Source organism: Rhamphochromis sp. 'chilingali' (genome assembly GCF_963969265.1).
Source record: "Rhamphochromis sp. 'chilingali' genome assembly, chromosome: 2".
Classification (NCBI taxonomy): domain Eukaryota; kingdom Metazoa; phylum Chordata; class Actinopteri; order Cichliformes; family Cichlidae; genus Rhamphochromis; species Rhamphochromis sp. 'chilingali'.
In genome coordinates, this window is record NC_137930.1 from 46301413 (window position 1) to 46322522 (window position 21110).

A 21110-nucleotide genomic window follows, 5' to 3' on the forward strand; every position below is an offset into this window, starting at 1 on the left:
CTTTATATCTCTCAGATAATATTTAAAACTTGCTTAAACTGCAGCGGCTAATGCCAAAATGATTCACTTTACAATCAATTTGTAAAGTGAAAGAATGCTGACAATTTGTTGTGCCATTTATCCAGCATTTTTTTTTTACTTTCTACCAACCACAGTAGGTTTTTTTTAAATCTTTGTTAAATGAAATGCTGAACTTATTAATATAATTCAATATTTCACAAAATTTCACAGACAAAATAACCAAGTCATCAAAAAATATTCAACGGAGAAAATAGGTATTTGTTGCAGCTCTTTGGCATAAACGTGATTCCGTGTGAAACAAAGAAATTCCTTGTAAAAGAACATAGTCATATCCTACGGCCAAAAAATGAATGAAGACGTTGATTTTTATCCAAATAGAGGTATTTAGTTAAACAAATCATTTTAAAAATCATGTATTCCAAACAAATACTTGACTTTGATGAACTGAGGTATGCATGACTTTAATTGTCTAATCTATTTTTCCCATAATAAACCAGTTGTGCAACTATGGAACAGCATAATTAAAAACAACTTAATTTCCAAATGTAATTATTTAAAATGTCTAAATCATTTCTTAAGCAATCTCTCAAAGTGGAGTAAAGAGTGAATTTGCTAGAAATAGTCAGCTGCAGATTAATATAGATGTGAGTGTTCTGTGAGATACAGACTAAAGAAACATTTGCAGCACTAATATTAATAATGATGGAAACCATCACCCAGTAAAACTGTTTGACACTCTCATGTTTTTAATATTTCTTAACTTATATTAAAACTCTGCTGCACAAAAGAAGAAATAATAAAAGATCTTGGATGTAAAGGTTCTTCCATGGTTTGTCGACACCTGCCGTACATCTCAGTGTAATCTTTTTTTTAAAAATGCAGCCATACCAGAATCAAGTAAAATCCATTTATTATGATTCCATCAAATAAATTTATAGCACAAACATGATTAAAAAACAACAACACCTGCCTCTTTTGATACAGAACAAAGGCAGAAAACAGAGATTACAGCTTTGCTGCAAAGCACACAGACACGTTAATACGCCAAGTAGGTTTTTCCTCTGCTCTGCTCATCTTCAGTCCTGAGACAGGGAGAAATATGAAAGGTAAAAGAAAGCTATTCACAGTGCTTGGAAATACTGAAGTGGTTTTGGACCCCTCTCTCTGGATCCAAGTGTGCACAAAGTGGTACTAAATCCCACGGTAGCCTTTGGTTTTTGTTATTGTCTCTGTCGAGAGGAAATGGTGATAGGAAAAGAAAAACAACAACGACAAAGCTTATACACATCACAGCTTTCATCTCCACCGATCACAAAGGTTCATTAAATGTCTCTTCTCACCAGAGTGACAATATTTGCTGGGACCATTACCTTGATATGAATGTATTGGTTCCGTTTGATGACAACTTTCAATTAGTTCAAACAGGCTTCAGCCAGAAACACAGCTGATTGTCATACACTTTCATTCCTAGTTCAATTTTATGGTCCGAGCTTGAGTGTATTATTTTTTGAATAAGCACAGAACCATAAGTAGTAGGAGAGTGAACTCGAGTCCACCGAGCAAAGAAAGGCTTGTTAGAGCTTCACTGTGAGTGACATAGAGCTTTTTTTTCAGAACAGTTCACTTTTTTGTGTAAAAAGTGATAATTGAAAAAGATAATAAATTCCCACACAGTATCCGGGCTTTCTGGGAACCCTGATCACATGGCCCACGAGATGTTGGCTGTGTGCTCCTTGGCCTTCATGCGCAGCACGGCGATGCTGGATGACCGCCTCTCAAACTCAGGTTTGGTGTCAAAAGCTGGGTTACTTGCCGGCGTGAGAAGCGAGTCTGCGCTGAAGAAGTTATTGAGAGACACGTGGCCAAATTGGTTCTGCTGATTTGGGAAGCCCATGTAGCCATGGTCAGCAGCAGTGGCGGCCGAACGAGGGGAGTGGGAGTAAGAAGTGACACAAGGAGGGGAACCTCGGGGCAGCATGCAAGAGGAGACCACAGAGCTGCCAGGAGCTGGGCTCGGCCACAGATTGTTGGTGATCTGTTGGGTGAAGAGGCTGTTAGATACTACAGGGAATGGCTTCAATTCATCCCAGCATACAGTACAAATTAGTTTATATGGATTAATAACTGGGCTTGTAAAGACACTGTACGCTGACCTGTTATCTGTAACTTACCATTTGAAAAAATTTAAGAGAATTGTAAATACAGGGTTACAGACATGATCTTGTAAAGTAAACTATGATGTATCCTGGGTACAATTATTGCCTTTCGAACTGTCTATATGGAACATAAAATACAGAGAATACAGTGTATGTAGTTAACAAGCATCTAGTTTACAGAAGTATTTTTCACTAAAAAATGTTGTTGTTGTTGTTTTTAAAATGTCCTCTGTTATTTATATATATGTTATCTCATGCAACTGGAAAGTTGCAAGTGATTTTAAACTTTTACTGTAGCACTAAAGTTTTCTAACAATTACCTAAAAAAAGAGAGGAGAATAGCAATGAATATTACATAGTTTTGACACTGACAGCGCTATAATACAAAGTTTGAGTGATGCCCAACTGAGCCCAGGTAAGAATAAAAATTCACAGTGAGTGCTTGGGCATCCCACATGTTGTATGCTTGAAAGGTCAACTTCAGAAAATATCCGGACCTGATTATCCAAAGCGTGTAAAAACTACTTACAGGAATCTTAAATGGTTGCATATTAATAATACAATAAATGTAAATGTGGACAAAAATATTTTTATACAAAGCGTGAAAACTTAAAATTATTGTTTAAAGGGTTGTGTTTGTAATGCATCTTTCCATGAAATTTTAAGTGAACATTTTTCAGTGAACTGCTGATATGATTACGTTTGATGGTGATGTGTATGATTATCAGTCGTAGTGACTCCGGAGTAGTTTAAAATGTCCTAAATTCACTCTAAAAGGTCATGTGGCCAAAATTTAGTCAGGGAGTAGTAGGATAACACAAGAGATACACTCATGTGATAAGCTACAGCAAACACTACATGACCGATTTTTAATAAACTTCACCTTACAGAAGGATGACTGTCTAACTTATAAGCTCAGAGTCTACTGACTGCTTGATCACATCCAAACAATTTGATCCTGACACAGTGCGAAATTTCCAATAAACTGAGAGGACATGCCAATGTAACTAAGGAGCATGCAAATTTTCTCGGTCAAAAAACAGTGACTGAAATATGTCTGCCTCTTCAAAAGACTCTGCAAATTGCACATCAACAGTAACCAAACTGGTAGAGCTCATTTTGCTGAAGCATGGCTTTCTGAAAATCAAATGACAAAATGCCAAATACGTTTTGACTGACTAAGGTTGTTTTGGGAGTCAGATGAACATCCTTAAGTTAAACTAGCATAAGAATCGACTGGTGCCCTTTTGACCACATGCATCATTGTTAAGCATGACTTCAACTTTTGCACAGAAATCAACGACAACTGAAAACCTCGCTGACAGAAAAAAAAAAAGAAAGTTCTCTAAAAGCCACAGCAATGCAACTCATGTCCAGTGTGTTTCAGCAGACCGAAACAGCCAGTGCCAACAGGGTTACAAGTAGGTTTGTCCGTTTATTGATAGTAATGGGGATCAGCTGTATGAACAGGCATGGCTCATATCCAGGAGAATCTATCAGAAACATATGTGAGGAAAAAATGTGAGACAGTCCAACAGAATTCTAACCTGGTGTTCGGCCAGGGTGTAGCAGAGCTGTGACTCTGCCTTTTACTACATTTTATTATTTTTGCCTCTTGGAATCAAACACGTCAGCTGTTTTGTTTTTGTTTTTCTCAAACTCAGAGTGTAAATGCGAATCTCTCTACAGAGCTGCTGTGTGCATATTTACATCTCTGAAAACCTAAAAGTCTCCACAACACTTGAAGGCCAGATGTCCGTTTTTAATGTAACACCTAACAAAAGGAGAAAAAGACACAAAAAACACTGACATTCTGCATCTCTTCTCTTCTCACCTCCTCTCATCTTGTAACTGACCTTTGTCCAAACAGCAAGACAAATGCTCAGCCAACATGCAATCTGATATAAGCTCATTCATTCAGACATGACGCCTCACAGCGACTCTAATCAGTGTTCAGGCTCCTATCTGAAGATGGGTTTCATAATTAGTGATTTATCGAGCAATCGTGGCCGAAGCACTAATTTAAGTTTGAAGTGACCTACATAACTGAGATGCTTAGAAAGGAGTGAGAGTAAAGAGTTCATATTCTTTATAAAGCACAGTACTGCCTCCAGCCCATGCAGCTGACAAAGAAACTCATTTTCTTTTGACGCTGAGAATAAAGTCCATGAATGCTTAAAATGAATAAAATAAAATAAAATTCTCAATACTTGCCTGTGTGTAGCTGTCTGTCCTCGGTAGCACGGATAAATCGTAGGCGGCGGCAAAGTGACTTTTGGCTTGCTGGATTTGCCCGTAGCGCTCTCTTTTCCTCCACTTTGCCCTTCTGTTTTGAAACCACACCTTTTAAGTAAAAGAAAAAAGACAGAAATATAAAATATGTTTACATTTATTAATATTATTTTTCCCAAAGGCTCAGAAAGACAGAAAAGTAGCCAATCTATTTAAAAAAAAACAAAAAACAAAAAAAAACGGGACAACAGAAAATAACAAAGTTGCAACATTCAAACAAAAAATTAAAAGAAACATGAAAATGTATTTCAACTATCAAAACCTTTATGCTTATATATTCACGTATACATAGGCTGTATGGGTTTGGATATTAACGCCCGCTGCCGTACTAGGCTACGCCTTTCAGCGCTTAAAGGCTCCTGTTCTCATTATGTTTAAGCAAAAACGAGTCGGTCCGTAAACTCTACCTGCACTCTAGCCTCTGTTAATTCTGTCCTCATTGCCAGCTGTTCCCTCACATAAACATCTGGATAGTGTGTCTTCTGAAACACTTTCTCCAACTCCTCGAGCTGCGCGCTGGTGAAGGTCGTCCGGTGTCTCCTCTTCTTGCTGCTGGACACGTTACTGTCGCACTTGTCTCCCATGTCATCCAAATCGGTTTTCTCCGAGCCGGTGGTCACCGGAGACGCCCGCAGAGTGCAACAACCGTCCATGGGCCTCCCGAGGTCAGAGTGCAAGGTGTCTTCATCTGTTTTTGGCACACTGTAACTGGCTACAATACAAATAAGTGATAAGTTAACAACAACAGTCTCAATTTGCTAGTCACTGCACCAAAATATGTAACCTACTAGCCTGTATTGGAGATTAAATTAAATTATTTTACATATCAGATAATGTTAAAAAAAAAAATAGATTCGATTTAAAAAATTAAAATAAAAATCCAAAAGAAATTGTAATTAATAAGTAGGAGAATAAAACTAAACGTCATTGAAAAGATCGACTTCGGGGAATGTAAGCTTCCCCCCCCCCCCCCCTCTCTCTCTCTCTCTCTCTCTCTCTCTCTCTCGCTTAACTCGTTTAACTCGCGCACACATTTGCGGGATAACTTTGACTTTGCAAAAATGAGCGTACTCACGGGTTTGATCCCCGCAGGGAGAGGAGCGGTGCTCGCCGCTCTGCAGCCCGAAGGCCTGCACACATTTTGGGGGAGACTTGGTGAAGTACTGCGCGCTGTCCAGGCTCTCCATGACTTGATCCATGTAGTAATCGCTGGCCTTCATCGCTTGGCTTTTCAAGGCAAACTTATCCTCCATGTATTCCATCATCTTCACCGAAAACCGCTCGCTTTAATCAAATGTCACTAAAAAAAAAAAGAAAAAAGAGAAACTAATCGCTTCGCGCACCGACGAGTAGAGACGACTTGTAAAGCAATAATTCGCCGATGAAGATAATTTGCTCTGTCTTGAAGGCACAACGTCTTTATAGCCCCAAAGAGAACGAGATCCTTAAAGAGCACCCCCTCTCTGAATATGAAAAAGTGCCCTCCTCCCACTCCTCCTACGCCCTGAATCCAAACCAAACAGCAGTTTAAAGTGATTGGAGACCCACAACGAATTCGAGGAAACAATCAAAAGTGACTTTAATTTACAGCATGTTTAGACGTCCAAAATGAGGCAATAATTTTTCTACAGCTAAACCTTTCAGCTGAAAATGGGATTTAATTCGTGTCTTTGGAAATGTTGTAAGAACTCTGCTCGTGATTTATTTATTTGGAGGGATATTTTAACCTGTAGGCAGCAGAAGGAAGTCAACAGTCAGATGTTCTCAAAATGAGGAGATTTCATTGGCGAGAACATATAAATAAGTTTGTTATATTTTGCAGTAAGTCATTTAAGTTCGGAGGATTGATTTATTACCATTTTAAAGAAAAGATCATTTCTGAAACTTCAAACTAGTAAAAACGATATAAAGCAGATTTGACATTTGCGAATCTGTCATGTGACGAAGTAAAATAATCAATCATATTTAATTATTAAAACAGGAAGGTGGAAAATGCGTTCGTCCTTGTCGGGTAAATTGTTATTATTATTATTATTTTTTTTTTTTAATCTGCTTATTTCAAATCCTTCTGAAAACCCAATGCAAGATTTCTCTTCTTTTTTTCATTTATTTGCACCCAAAAACAGATCTTTATTAACACCGTGGCACATTCCAGACTTTCTCTTTTACGTGATCAAAATATGGATTTTAAGAAGTGGTTTTATTATTATTATTATTCTAACACGATAATAATGTAAATGTCATATCTGGTGGCTTTAGAGTAAGTTTTATTTTTATAGCTAAACTTTAAATTACATTTCGAGCTGCGCGGAGGATCTTGTGCACTTCATTGCTTTGTAATAAGAATCTAATATTACGGCTGCAAACCTGCATGAAGCTGCTGCTTGATGCTTGCAAAACTAACTGAAAACTTTTTAAAAGCATAAGACGAGAAATTCTTTTCAGTTGGACTAAAAGCCTAAAACTATGCTCTCTAATTAGAGTAGGATGCCACTGTTGTCTGCTGGGTGAAAAGAGGATTTTATGAACTTTAGCAATAAACTTAAAAAGTTCCATTACTGGAATATTGATCATTCCTGTTTTTCTTAATTGAAACATCCGGGAAAGTTTAGTTTCATTAAGCCCTCACACACACACACACACACACACACACACACACACACACACACACACACACACACACACACACACACACACACACACAGGACCCAGCTGCGAGTTTTTCACCAAAAAAAAAAAGAACAGGAAGAGTTGTTCTTCTGTATTTTCTTATTGTAAGAATTATATTACCGCTAACCAAAGCCCATCTTCCACCTCCACATCTCCACCCTGAGCTACACCACCTGCGATGCACACCATGCATAGCTTTGGTTCGCTCGAGGGTCAGTGGCAGTTACCTGGGGCTGCATGGTGCCACAGGAGAAAAAATAAAAATAAATAGGTGTGCTCCTAAGTAGCAGGGGGTGTCTTAGCCTTCCTACGATGACCTTACACACTGGCTCATGCTGTGGAGAAAATGTTAAAAGTTCACTGTGGTTTGGTGGGCTTTCTGCTGGAAATTCCAGCCACAATAGCTCCTGCATGGTTCTGCAAAAGTGGAGAAGCTGGTCATGAGTTGATCAGTCAGGCTAATTCTATAAGTACTGCTGCCAATGTCATGTGAGCAACCTTGAAAGACCTACAACTTGACTTTAAAAAAAGACAATTCTAAAATATATGATTGAATTGAACTAATTCTCAACCTTTTGAGCCTTAATGTGACTGAACATGATCAAACACACAAAAAAGCTGAAACTGAACAGGCCAAAATCTGCCACTTCAGAAGGCATAAACATGACATCATGATGCCCAAAGCTACCCTTGGGTATAATTCAATTTAACGAAATGTCTTCAAACTTTGGCTGCATGAAACACACACAGAAAAAGACCAAAGTTTATTTTCCCCAAAAGCACAAACTGTGAGCTTATTGATGCCACTCGAGTCTGCAGAACATTTGGCTGAATTTCAGAAAGTGAAAGCAGTGCATCAGCGTCACGAAAGTTTGTTTTCATTTTGTTTGCCATTTGCTTTTCCATAGTCAGGCATTCCTGAGCACTAACAAGCTTCAAGTCTCAGTGATTTCACTAAGTCTTCTGAGTTCATGTTAACATGTTGCACAGGCCCCCTATACGACTGAAACCACTGCAAACCGTCCAGTTAAGTAATCGAATGCTATGGTACAGTACAAGGGTAAAGGAAATGTTAAATACATTGTTTATAATAGTGTATGCTTTTTTATATATCAGGGAAATTATAAATGGGAAATTCGTTCTTCTTCGTCTTGTCATTGTGAAGGGGTTTTTTTTGTAGACTATAAATTTCGCATATGATTAATCAATTAATACATTAATAAATTAATATATTTTTCCTAATACTTGAAACATATCTAAAAGGTTTAGGCTTAACAAAAAAAATAATCAGTGAACAGCAAAACAGTCTCTATGACCTCTGTGTCATGGGAGATGCTAAAAGACATCAAGTACTTATAAAAGCACAAAACACCACATAAACCATTATTATTGTAGTAAACTGCTGAAACCAGCAGCAAAGGAAAAGGCAGTTTAGGCATTATCAAACCAAATTTAACAAACAAAATCATATCACATCAATTATTATTACAATACAAAAATTGTGTTTCTTATTTACTTCTTCATAAAACACATCTTATATTTCGAGTCATCATAAAAAAACAGACATAAAAAGTGTGTCTAAACGTTCATTTAATGATACATTTGATAATGAAAACATTTCCATTTTCCTTTTTAGAGGGCAGCTTGCACAATATGTTCTTACTCTGACAGAGTTACTAATAAAGTAGAAATAAATAGAATCCAACTCCTCTGTCATTTTTATCAATAAGGGTTTTACATTCTAAAGCATTTTTAAGTAGCGCAATATATCTCTGCAAAATTAAGGTCCCTTTTAAAGAATGTACATACAATTCAAACTCTTTAAGATTTAATATTGACTAAAAAAAATGTAATCACTTCAGAATATATATTATTTTCTTGCAACACACAAATTTGATGTCAAGGTCACGCCACACCCTTATCCTGCATTACCTCACCACAGCTTTCTTTATTTGCATTAGTTGGACCACCAAAAACCTCCTACACATTTAAAGGCCTGTGTGTTTCTCATGTTTTAACTATTTTAACATCACAGTGAATTATTCTGCAAGTACACCAGTGTTCTTGAGAAATCTTTCCAGATAGCCACTGCTTTCTTTAAATTGAAACCACTGGCCAAAGTTAACATTTCACGTGTCTGTTAATTCATTTTCAAATATTCAGAAATGCATAGGAACCTAAAAGCTGCCAGGAATTGGTTATAACTCCACAGCGTACTTCAAAAATGTTCAGCAAAAATGTGCAAAATTTGCAAATTGTAGTGAAAACATGGAAATGTGGTTTTATGGACTTCAATGCATTTAAAGAGAGCACTTGGAGAGATCTGGATGCAGAGTCCCATTGACATGGCAGACGAGGCTGAGAGGGACATTCTTGGTCTTATCTAAATGTGCAGTGGAGCTCTCATTTTACAAGGCAATGGGTTTTGGATCTCTTAGGTTACATATAATTTACCCATAATCCAAACGTAAACAAATGAAATGAAAAGTGGTAGATTACAGCTTAACAACATCCCTTCAGAATAGGAAGCTGCAGAAAACAGCTCTAATGGCAAATCTGAACTTGTGTCAAGTAATACTAGTGACAAGACATAGGCACAGATAGGCCACGCACACCTGTCTGTAAAGCAAAGCATCAGATTTGACTTATGCAGTACTGGTATGATCACAGTCTACAAAAAAGCAACTAGAAGAATCAGTCTCCCCGCTGCAGGAGAACAGTGCTCTCCAGTTTCACAACAGCCCCCAAGTGGGCAGGACCACCACATCTCTGGCATGCGCCACTCTCCAAGACAAAAATCCCCATCAGATCGTGTACAGTCAAAACACAGCCTCAAGCCATGCTTAAGTGAAAGACAGAAGGAAAATAAACAGGCCGACATGCATTTCCTTCCAGGGAGCCACTCTGCAACTCTGACTATTTGTTTTGACATTCATTAACTTATCATTTTCAGCAAGGAACCTTCAAGCCTGATGTTCACTGCCTTCAGTAGGGCTTGTGTTTGTGGACGGACGCCTTGGCTCTCCAAATTCAAATACACAGAAAAGGCCATTACGATCCACAGCAGAAGATAAAGAAAACAGTGTTGCAAATCTAACACCAACGTTTATGCTGAGAACATAAATGCAGTCATTTCACGTGCACTTAGCAAGTGTTAGCAAGTGTTAAACGCAAATACAGGGCAGTCAAACTAAAATTCTGCACTTTCATAAAGTCTGCTCTGAGAAAGCAACAGAAAATTGGAAAAGGGTAAGACTGATCTCATAGCTACAATCTGTATTTAAAATCTGCATGGAGGCAAAATGACAGCATCCTAAGAAACAGGCATTAAAAGTCCTGGTTCTTATTTCCTGCCATCATTTGCATATGAAGCATGTCATCATTTGTGACTTTGTTCCATGTGTTTTGGTGCTAGTTGGATGCAGTGAGGTTTGGGCAATGATACTTGAGAACACAGCATTTGATACTTGAATGAACATAATAGAACCGCCTGCAGATATTTGGGCTGGTCTGAGTCCTGTTGGCCTTAATTAATTTACAGAAAAGGGAGTCTTGAGTTTTCATCTGCTTTTCCATCTTAGTGCAGGCAATAAAACAGCATTAAAAATCAAGCTGACCGGCAAAGGAAAATCACATCGAATTTTAATAGCTAAAAATTTTCTAAAGTATCCACGTGAGCTCTTCCAACGCATATTTTAATAATCTTTTGACGCGAAATGCATCGAAGTACATATAAGAAAGCTGCAACTGCATCTATTAGAGGCTGCAGAGCAAGGGCAGGAAAAGTGGTGACCTCTGGAAGGAGGCTTTGTGTTTTTACTTGCGCACTCTGTCCCTTTTCTTGCCTCCTCCCCAGCCACCGCTCAGCTGAACCGGGTTGTCACGGAAGGAGATACGCTCCTTTTTTGACGGGGCAGACGTGACTCGCGCGGGAGATGGGACTTCTTTTCCTGGAGACAAAATGGAAGAAGACGGCATCAGTATTTAACATTCAAAACAAGCAGAGTGAATTTACTTTGCTGACTCATACTATATGTGAGAACTCATTTTGTACTTCTGTGTCTGCTCACATATTTTATAGAATTTATTAACATGGGTTATTATTAATTTCATAACATAGTTTTCTAGAGGGAAGGCTATCTTTGCAACACACAACGTCATGTTAGTTTGCCAGGGTCACATTATAGAAATTGTTAAGTACTTAAAAATGCATGGCATAAAAGTAAATATAAAAGCTTTAACTAATGATGCAGTGTTAAGTAGGTTAAAATATGAGGATTTGTAATATGTACTTAATATACATGTTTTGAAAATTGAGCGTCAATTTTGTGTGACTCAAAATACTCGAGATGGTGCTGCATTAAATCTCACACTAAAGACTTAAGTGTGAGCAGGCGGGTTGTTCGGTGCCTCTCGGGAGCAGTGTGTGTGCTGTATCACAGGCCGTTCCACTTTCACCTGGGGATCAGTACAAAGCTTTTCAAACATACAGAACAAAGGCAGCGCTTCTACAGGGTATGATGCATTCCACGTGTAGAGCGCAAACCCACAGTCAGCACGGCTGCCTCACACAGGGAGTCCAACAGCATGAAGCGCTCTTTAGGTGGGAGGGCTGGGATGCATCGCACGTTCTATGCTAGCCCCAAATATCCGCACAGCTGGCAAACTGTATAGAATAACCATCCGCTCACAAGTCACACATAATCACACATCTCTAAGTTTTGATTTTGTTCAAGTCTGTTGGGCTAACACTGCGATTTTCCTTTCCTCGTGGTCTCTCTTAATACACAGTGTTTTGGTGTTTATTTCCAGGTCAGCTTTGGTGGCTCAGTATATTAAGGAACTTTGTGCAGTAATGCGTTTGAAATCAGAAGCATTACTGCACTAAAAGTTCAGTGTAATAAACACTGAACTTTTGCTGCATGTTTTCCTAATAGCACTGCTAGTTGTGCATTCTGTTATTAACAGTACAGAGTTTTATTTTTGTTTAAACTGCTCATTTTAACAAACCACTGTGACCAAACAAATTGTTTTCAGTCATCTTACTCCTATTAGGGTTGCAAGAGGAGCTTAACTTAAGTAGTTTCCTCTGCACACGTAATGAAAATATTGTGTGAGCCGAGAAATGCATTTTATGGTACTGTCCCGGCAAGAGGTGAGTATCGCATTGCAACAGGTTATAGACTATTTATGTAGTCTTTACTGCTATACCAAACTAAGTGAACCCTCTAACTTTAAACCCCCACCTTGATGATGTATGCCCCTTTACAGGCGAAGGCGATTGTTAGTCACACTTTTTTGCAGGATCACGTAGGCTCAGTATGAAGATTTACATCAAAGAAGCTGCGTTCCCTGATTTTACTCCCTAAGGAATTTCCAAGCCATGACTTTTTGATGACCACTGGGACCATTAGATACCCTTTCCAAGTTTATAAAATATCTAATTGGCTTTTCAAGAAATATTCTTTCCTTACACATACATCCATATTTCAATTTGTCCTTCACAATTTTGATAATGGATGTTTTGATCAGTGCGGACAAAGAGGCTTTCTTTCTCCCGGCCACACTCCCCGTAGAGTCTGCCTGCCTAACAGGGAAATGCTCGTTCCTGCTGCTGCACCTCGTGGATATCATTTTGAAATCATCATCGGAATCCAATTTGGCTTCGTTAACATGGACAGGGCTCTCCTTCACTCAGATTCCTGGGCTTGTTTAATGTGGTCATCTGCTTGTCAGCCTGTCAGTAGCATCTTTGTCACTCAAACTCCTGAGCCCCACTACTCCTGACAGAAGGGCCAGTCATTCTTCACTGAAAGGACTGATTTTTTTTCTCTCCCTCGCTGCCTGTTTCCTGTCAGAGGAAAATTTCACGACACTCTGTCCCCAGCCCGACCTTGTGGCTCCCCTCCCCTCCCGCAGCAGACGACCAGCGGACTCGGTCTAGGCTGAATAAGCAGCGGTCTTTATCCCTGGCTCTGCGCACTCAGATCTGTGTGGCCCAGTAGTCATAGGTGCAACTATGCAAACCTAAAGAGATCACATGTAATAAACACACAGTTATGTGCACCCCTGCCAAAAGATTTTGAAGAGTTTGAATTTGAGCCTGTGCTTTTCTCTCTGTGACTGCTAACAGGAGAATATAGAGATATATGTGACAGTGAGCTCATATGTTTATTGGTCCTTTTCTTAATTGTTATTTTTAAGTCAGAACTTGGTTTCAAGTTAAGGGCAACTTTCTAGAATTGTAATAATTAACACATTTGCATAAAAATACATTTTGCATACATAATGAGTTTTAAATATATATACATCTCTAAATTTGCTATAAATTATATGTGTTAAAAATTATATGTGTTAAAAAAAAAAAAAACTAAGGGAAACACTTCTGTAAGGAGAGTTGGGTTTTTTACTTCACATACATACAGATATTTTTTACACTCTGCTGAAAGACCAGTTCATTATTCCCAGTATCACTGTGATGTTGTGGAGAAAAGCAGTTTACAAGTTTACAAGACTCACTTGCATGACTGGAGGAGGTTCTACGGGTATAACTGTTCACTTTGCAACCCTGGCCAACCAAATTGCTGTTCGTCCACAGTCCACTGGTGTGATTTAGACAATCTGCATATGCTGGGTTAGCCTGCATGCACCACACACAGAAACAGACACACACACACACACACACAAATGAGGCCCAAAATGAAACATCTCACGCAAGTAGTCGAACATTCTGAAAATCAACAACCCAGCAGCTCTGCAGTCAGAGGATATATCTAAGAAACTGGAGGAAAGGGGCGGCCCCTCTTGCCAGTAAACATAAGTCACACTGCTCCATAATGGCACGAGGAGACCTGTGGTTTGTGACTTCAAAGACTTCACAACCATCAGCATCGTTCTCAGGTCTAAACAAACTGCTCCAATGTGACACTGGGATTTCAACAAGTGAAATTAAGAAATCGCGCCCACTTGATCCAATTGAAAGTGTCACTACAGAGCTAAACCTCAGACTCCCCCCGCCCCTTCCTCCTTTAAATCAAAGTTGATGAGACAGACTCCAAGGAAGAGGACCTACGGTGTGGGATGTGACTCTGACTGGTAAATGTAAATACTACATAGCTTTACATGCATGCAACTGCGCCACAAAAAAGATTCAAATCAAGGGGGGGAAACAGCATGGCTGGGGGGACCGATACTCACTACGAGCTGCACTCTGCCTCCGTTCAGAATGGATGAGTTTATGTCCGGTAAGAAATGATCACTGAGGACAAAACACAAAATGCTTAGATGATTAGTGTTCTGCATGCTTCACACCAATTCAGTGATTAACTCTCTATTGCAGGCTCCATTTCCAAGCAAAAAACTCATATTAAATTTTAAAAAAAGAAACAAATTATATGGATTATGTCTGTTTTTTTTAAATAGGGCAGGGATAGCACAGGCCTACACACTGACTTGTTTCTGTCATCTCCCTGATTCAGCAGAATCAGAATACTTTATTGATCCCTGGGGGAAATTATTTAATAAGTTAATCAATTAAGTTAATATGTCATTCTCAGTGCACTGGAATATTTTATTTTAGAATGATACAGCGCAGGTCTTAAGGTGAATCGATACAGATAGATGCATAAACACCACCTTCATCACCTTATGATCTACATTAAATAGCTCACCTGTCTGAATGCCCATGAGTGGCCTGGGTATGGAGCCACTGCTGAGTTTGATCTTGTTTAACTTGCTCTGTCCTCTCTGCCTGCTGATGGCCCGTCTTAGCCCCACCAGCTGCACTCAACAGAAGAAATGAAATAAAGGGTCACAGGCTGTTCTTTTTTCAGTTTGTTGGTTAGGTAACATTTTTGACAACAGTGGCAATAAAGAAATAACTGCCTCATCACCGTGTGCTGTGGAGAAGATAGCATGAGTCTAAATGAAAGGACAAGGCTTGTGTTAACAGATGCTTACAAATGTTCAAGCTGAACAAATAAACAACTGCAGGGCCTGTTCTGTGGCAAAGTTTGACACGTTTTACTGCCATTACAGCGTGCCAGCTTTCCCTCAACGGGACAGATTAGTGGTCAAAGTCATGTTAGGGCAGAAGGTGGTGTAATAATTCATGTAGCACTGCTGAAAGTTGCAACAGGAAAGGTCTCATTTTGTTCCAACAATGGCAGTGACTTGTTTTTTTTTTTTGTAAAATTGAATCCAAGCAATGTTTCAAAAGTTTGTGAAAGTGAAAAATCCAAGAGGCCGGTGATTTACGGGTTATGCTGAAATCCCATAATAAGGTCGTAATTCAAAATAAACATTTAGGTGGTACTGACAGTAATGCTGCCTTAGATGGGTGTAAACTGATAATTTATTTTGACAGGCCAGTGCTGGAACTAATGACGCATTTATTTAAGCCATTCACTTGCTTTTGCTGAGCTGTAAAAAGAAGAAAAGAGCTTTACAGTTTTCATGGGTTAATTGAGAAGCCACACTAAAAACGTCAAGTGATAGATGCCTCCCCTGGGCCAGCAAAGGGCAGGATATGGCTACTTGCACTTCCCGAAGTTGAGAGAGAAAGAGGGAGAGATGGTGCATGAGAAGTCCAGATATCAGTTTTCAAACACCAGCCTGCTCGCGTAGAGTAAATACAGTGATTACAAAGGGTAGGTAAACACATGCACAGAAATCTGTACACACTGATGCAAGATAAGAACCACGAAAAAAAATCATTTAGTTTGATGTACTTGAGCAGCATGGAGAGATTTCTTCTCTCCATTTCCCCCTCAGAACCCCCTACTAGAGCTTCCTCCTGACCTCCTTCAACCTCCTCAATCCCCCTTGAGTACTCCTCCAGGACATCATGAGGGGGGCCTGTAAAAGTCATGCCTGTTAAGGGGGGCTTTTAACCACATTAGGGGATCTCGTCAATATCAGAGCGCCGGGGAGGAGGAGTAGCATTCAGGTTTTGGCCTGCAGCAAAGCAGAGATGAAGGAGAGATGATGTTGTCACTAAGTAGTCTCCTCTCCTCGAACCTCACTAAAGGAACAAAAAACACTGAGTCCTGCAAAGAGTCAGTACCAGTACCAATAACAAGTAGAAAAAAAAACAAAAAACTCCTAAACAAATGATAGTGACCTTAAAGGACAGTTGTGTCAAGAGTAAAACTGTGCACGTGCACAAATATAGCAAGTTTAACAACCAAGTCACTTTATAACAGACATATTTTAAAGTCAGAGGATTCTTGATTTGTCCTTCAGGCATAAACCATAGATAAAAGATGCCCATAGTTTGTGGATGACTTGGCAATCTTGGTTTTTTGAAGCCAACTAAAGACACTGTAGTGATTTATCAATCAAGCTGGAGGCCCACACTGAAGAATACGTTGCATTATATTCCTTTTATAAAAATGGACATCAAGTTGTACTCAGTCAGACTCAAACTAGCATTTGAGACCATATACTCATTAAGAAACCCTTCACTGAGGTCATGAATCAAGTAAGTAGTAGATTTTTTAGAAATCTTTTATCGATTTTTTATAAATTCTGGAGCAGCCAGAAGAGTCCCTCTCCTTTTGGCAATGAGAAAAAAAAATGCATGTTTAAAGCCGTTTTAGGTCGAAAACCTGAATCTTCATCTTTTCTACACATGCTGTGTCACAAAACAAATCTAAATGTAAAAGTGTGAGATGGAATAACAGTGCACATCTGTGGATTAGAACATCTATCCACCAGAGATGTAAAGCTTTTCTAACCCCTAAAACTTGGTTTCATGCATTAGGCGACTTGACTCTAAATGATTCTACAAACATGTCACTGAAGTTAATCTGAATCACAATAAGGTCTGTAAAATGAAGTTGTCTCTTGCAAACATATTGGCTGGTTTTGGTCTGCTAAAACATGAAAATAAAGACCACAGTAGGATGGAGCAATTCATACACGCTAATCATCTTTTGATCTAAAAGCATTCTAAGATCCATTTGTTAACTTTGTAAAAACACTGGAACACTGACAGGAAAATGTTTGTGACGATACTTGAAGAGAACCAGTTCAAATTGCATATTATCCAAACACATTAGAAATTAAAAATGTAAATGTTTAGTTCCCACATTTTCAGGCACTGCTCCTGAAAGGACTTCTAACTTGACAGATTAATGTGTTTCTCGATTACTGGAGACTTGTAAGGGACCTTCTGTAAGTAACATGAATTTAAATTAATAAGACGGCTAAAGTGCATACGTTTTCTGTTTTGTGCAGATGGCTAATGTTGGAAAATGTAGGAAAAAAATGAAAAAGAAATATAGAAAAGTATTTTATAATCCTTTTTTTTAGGCATTTGCTAAGTGAAATGTGTGACATTTTAGCAACTCGGTGGTTTTAGTTAGATGTCTGACTCTGTGAATGACTGATGGCCCAATGCACATTGGCTCAGCTCGTTTCTGAAGTGTGCCAATGCGCCTCAGTCATGTAGTATGAGGAGAGAGGCTCCACTGCACGAGATAAATAGAAGCTTAGAGATTACGGGGCTGAAATTGGATGCATATGAATGGTGGGGAACAGCCTAAGCTATTTTGACTGATCAATGATAAACAAAATGATTGTGTTTCAGTTTGACTTTGTTGATGACATCAAGTGTGAAATCAAGTTAAATGCTCAGGAGGTAGGGGAACCAGGCTGAAACAAAAATATATATCATTGTGTCCCTGAGACACGAGGACGGATGTTTGGTGGGGTTGGATCTCAGTTTGGATGGAAGAGGATGATTAGAACTCTGTGTGTATATGTATGGATATGTATGTGTGTGTGTGTGTGTGTGTGTATCTGTGCGTGCATCTGGAGGGGTTGAGTGGTAATTAAGAGTAGAAATTAGGAGAATTCCTTAGAGGCACACCACACTGTCAACATCTGCAGCACCCCAGACACATGCAAAAGATGCAAATAATAAGGAAAAGGTATATTTATATTCTCTTTTAAACTTTTAGAAGAAAATTTGTTGTGGCTCTGCACTATTCTCTCCCTCTCTGTCTCCGTGTCTGGGTATGTAAACTGATACCCATTTCAAGTGGGTTACTCATGTCCAGCACATCCACACAAAGAGCCCGGATAAAATAAACACGCAGCGTCAGATATCTTGGAAAGAATCTGTCATGGGTTTGAGGCTAATCACCTCCAGAAGGAGCTTGACTCGAGGCCTGAAACGTTAGCCCCTGTCGGGGAGCGCTGGCTGGGCCAGTCTGGGGCTGGGCTGGCCAGGCCCCGGGCACTGGTGATGAATCCGGAGGAGGGGGTGTCTTACACAGGTCAGGACCAGGGGGGCGAGGATGTAGTCAAACCTGGACCCTTTTACAGAGACCCAGCTTCACAGCACCACAAGTTAATAACTGACACAGCACCTCACTCGCCAGCCTTATAGCAATGCTGTAAAAAGACAGTAGGAATCGTTTCCCCTAGACTGAAGCTGGATAGAGTTACACATTTCTGTCAGATCAGAAAACTGACTGAGGATACAGAATATAAACCGGAAAGAAAGAGAATGCCCTAACCAGAGATCCTTCCATTACTTTATCAGTTGTATTAGCTCAAAAGCATCAGTCCCGTTTGATAAACTGTCAATAAGAGGGTGGGGAGGAGCGATGAAGCTATGGGAAAAAACAGAGCTGGAAATATTGTTGTAATTTAATATGTTATCGGGATACAGCTATTCCTCGATTGCCAGTTAGCTGACAGTTTATCCACAGCAGTATTATGCTCACACATAATTCCAGTGTCAGCAATCACAATGTTGGAAAGTTGACATAATACACCTGCAATTCAAATAAACAATAGATAACATAATGATGCTGTCACGCAGCTGAGATAGCTCCAGCTCCCCCCATGACCCTGAGCTGGATAAGAGGAAGAAAATGGATGGATGATGCTGTCATAGTCAAGCTCCATTTTTCATGCATTTTATAAATTGTCAATGGAAAATAATTATTGGAAAAGAATGTTGTGCCACCTACTCCAAAAGGGAACATTTGTTAGTCCGTCACTGTCCTGATGAAAATGCCTTGTAATGCTGGCAAAACAGTGTCTGCTGACAGAAGAACTTCAGAATTAATGAAAATAAGAGAACTCATTCACATATAAATCGCCACATTTTTACGCTAAAAAGATCATGGTTGTTCTATTTTTTAAGACTGCAACATAAAATGACAGGCAAATCTGCTCTTCGTCTTCACAGCTAATTCTTTAGTATGTTAGTCTTATAACTGATCGCTTCACTTTCTGCTGGCAAATGCTGCTGTTCCAGCATCCCTCTGACTGCTGGATGACCGTGAGACTATTACTCCATGGATGTGAGGCCTTGACCCTGGTACGTGGTGGTGGGGTCCAAAAGAAAGACGGAGACAGTCCCTCATGATAAAAACAGACTCCCCCCCCCCCCAACTCTCCCTTATGCTCTCCCTCCAGCGCTTCCCTTCCTTTTAAGTCTGTCTGTGTGTGTCACAATGCCAAATCCTCTCTGCACCTCAGGGCAGGGCACCAGGCCACAGCAGAATATGGATGAAGGTGGAGGGAGGCTTTTGACTTTTCTCAACCAATCACACTATCCCACATATAATCAATCCATAGCCTTTTTTTGACACTGTATTTCCATAACACTGAAAACTCTTTGGAAAAAAGTTGTGCCATACAGTCCTGTGAAAAGTACACCCTGACCGTCATGACAGTACAATTAGAAAAAGGTTGGAAAAATATGGCTTTGAGGGGTTGCCAAAAGAAAGCTTCTTCTCTTTTAAAAGAATGTGGACATTTGAGCCATCCAGAAGACATCTTTCACCTTTAGACTGATGAGACCAAAGCGGAGATGTTGGGTCATAAAGCGCAGTGGCCCAACAGGCAAAAACCAAACACAACATATCAGCACAAAAACCTCTCACCAACTGTTAAGCACGGCGGTGGACGGGTGGTGATTTGGGCTTGTTTTGTAGTTGCAGGACCTTTGAAAATTGCAATCACTGAGTTGATCATGAGTGTCTCTATATATCACAGTATTTTAGAGACAAATGTGAGGCCATCTACCCCTTCTGCTTTGCAATAGTCCAGTCTAAGACCAGACCAGACTTAAATAGTTTAAATTTAAATTTAAAATTCTTAAAAATAATCCAAGCATTTGAAATACTACTGGGTTAGAAAATATGCATAGATCTCTTTTCTTACCTTTTGCATAATTTCTGTTGTATCGTGCTGTTGTGTTTTGTGCCTCCGCTGGACCAAGCTGGTAATTACAATTTCTGAACAAGTCAAGTCGGACGGAGGGATCTAACACAGCAAGAAAGAGAAGGTCAAAGCAGGACACACCAGGCTTTAAACCAGAAGCAGAAAACCAGGATCAAACAGTCAGAAAATATTAGTGCATATGTAATACAGCGCTGTGGTTCAGCTGAGGCAGATGCCATTAGGAGTTAAAGCCGACAAAGACCTGTGTGTCGATGGAGCAAGATGACAAGAGCACCACTAATGCAATCATGCATTTGAAAGTCTGATCAAAGACCAACCTCCCATTACATGACCATGACATGATACCCATGGCAGAACTACTGTTTCTTGGAACAGAGCAGAGGTGAGGTCACCTTTCACTGCAGTTACACTAAACCACTACAATGAAATGGAATGAAAGTCGCCACAAGACGACTTGTCATGAGCTTTCTTGGCAATAGTTATTTCCTTTGCAGGCTCGTAAATAAGTCCAATGAGAGGTGACAGCCCTGGCTTCTGCTGTCTGTTATGGCTCATTAACATACATGCGGCGGAAAGGTTCACTGCTACTAAAGCACGGCTGAAGAATGAGAATGAAGAGAGATCTTTCTCCTTTTTAGACAACAGATTTATGTCTTAACAGGAGTTATCTCCATTTTGTGAACTATATAAAGACAGAAACATCAGCTGAGGTGTAGAAGGATTAATGAATGAAGGAAGCATTGCATATGAGGTGACTGAAGAAGG

General features: G+C 39.5%; 2 protein-coding genes across 3 annotated transcripts in view; both read right to left on the reverse strand.

Moving 5' to 3' along the window:
- Nucleotides 1-922: 922 nt before the first annotated feature.
- On the reverse strand, nt 923-5892 carry alx1 (ALX homeobox 1). Its single transcript, XM_080868942.1, has 4 exons — nt 5545-5892; nt 4877-5181; nt 4392-4520; nt 923-2056 (listed from the first exon to the last, which is right to left on the reverse strand). Exons 1-4 carry the CDS (start codon nt 5732-5734, stop codon nt 1721-1723), a joined length of 960 nt encoding a protein of 319 aa, XP_080725068.1. The 5' UTR covers nt 5735-5892; the 3' UTR covers nt 923-1720.
- Nucleotides 5893-6063: 171 nt separating this feature from the next.
- lrriq1 (leucine-rich repeats and IQ motif containing 1) overlaps nt 6064-21110 on the reverse strand; it is a 41307-nt gene continuing 26260 nt past the window's right edge. Inside the window, exons 24-28 of one of the 2 annotated variants that reach the window (XM_080868921.1) lie at nt 20325-20426; nt 14810-14918; nt 14337-14397; nt 13659-13779; nt 6064-11089 (exon numbers count right to left, since the gene is read on the reverse strand). In XM_080868921.1, coding sequence (XP_080725047.1) covers nt 10956-11089; nt 13659-13779; nt 14337-14397; nt 14810-14918; nt 20325-20426 — 527 coding nt within the window. In that variant the 3' untranslated portion in view covers nt 6064-10955. The remainder of the gene's footprint in view (nt 11090-13658; nt 13780-14336; nt 14398-14809; nt 14919-20324; nt 20427-21110) is intronic. The other variant, XM_080868922.1, reaches the window with a different exon arrangement.

What these genes read in the sequence shown, in the direction of transcription:
- alx1 (XM_080868942.1), bottom strand. Translation starts at nt 5,734, where the DNA reads ATGATGGAATACATGGAGGATAAGTTTGCCTTGAAAAGCCAAGCGATG. An exon ending in TCCCTGCGGGGATCAAACCC is followed by an intron (nt 5,182 to 5,544) that starts GTGAGTACGCTC and finishes TTTGTATTGTAG; the next exon opens with CCAGTTACAGTGTGCCAAAA. An exon ending in TAACAGAGGCTAGAGTGCAG is followed by an intron (nt 4,521 to 4,876) that starts GTAGAGTTTACG and finishes TTTACTTAAAAG; the next exon opens with GTGTGGTTTCAAAACAGAAG.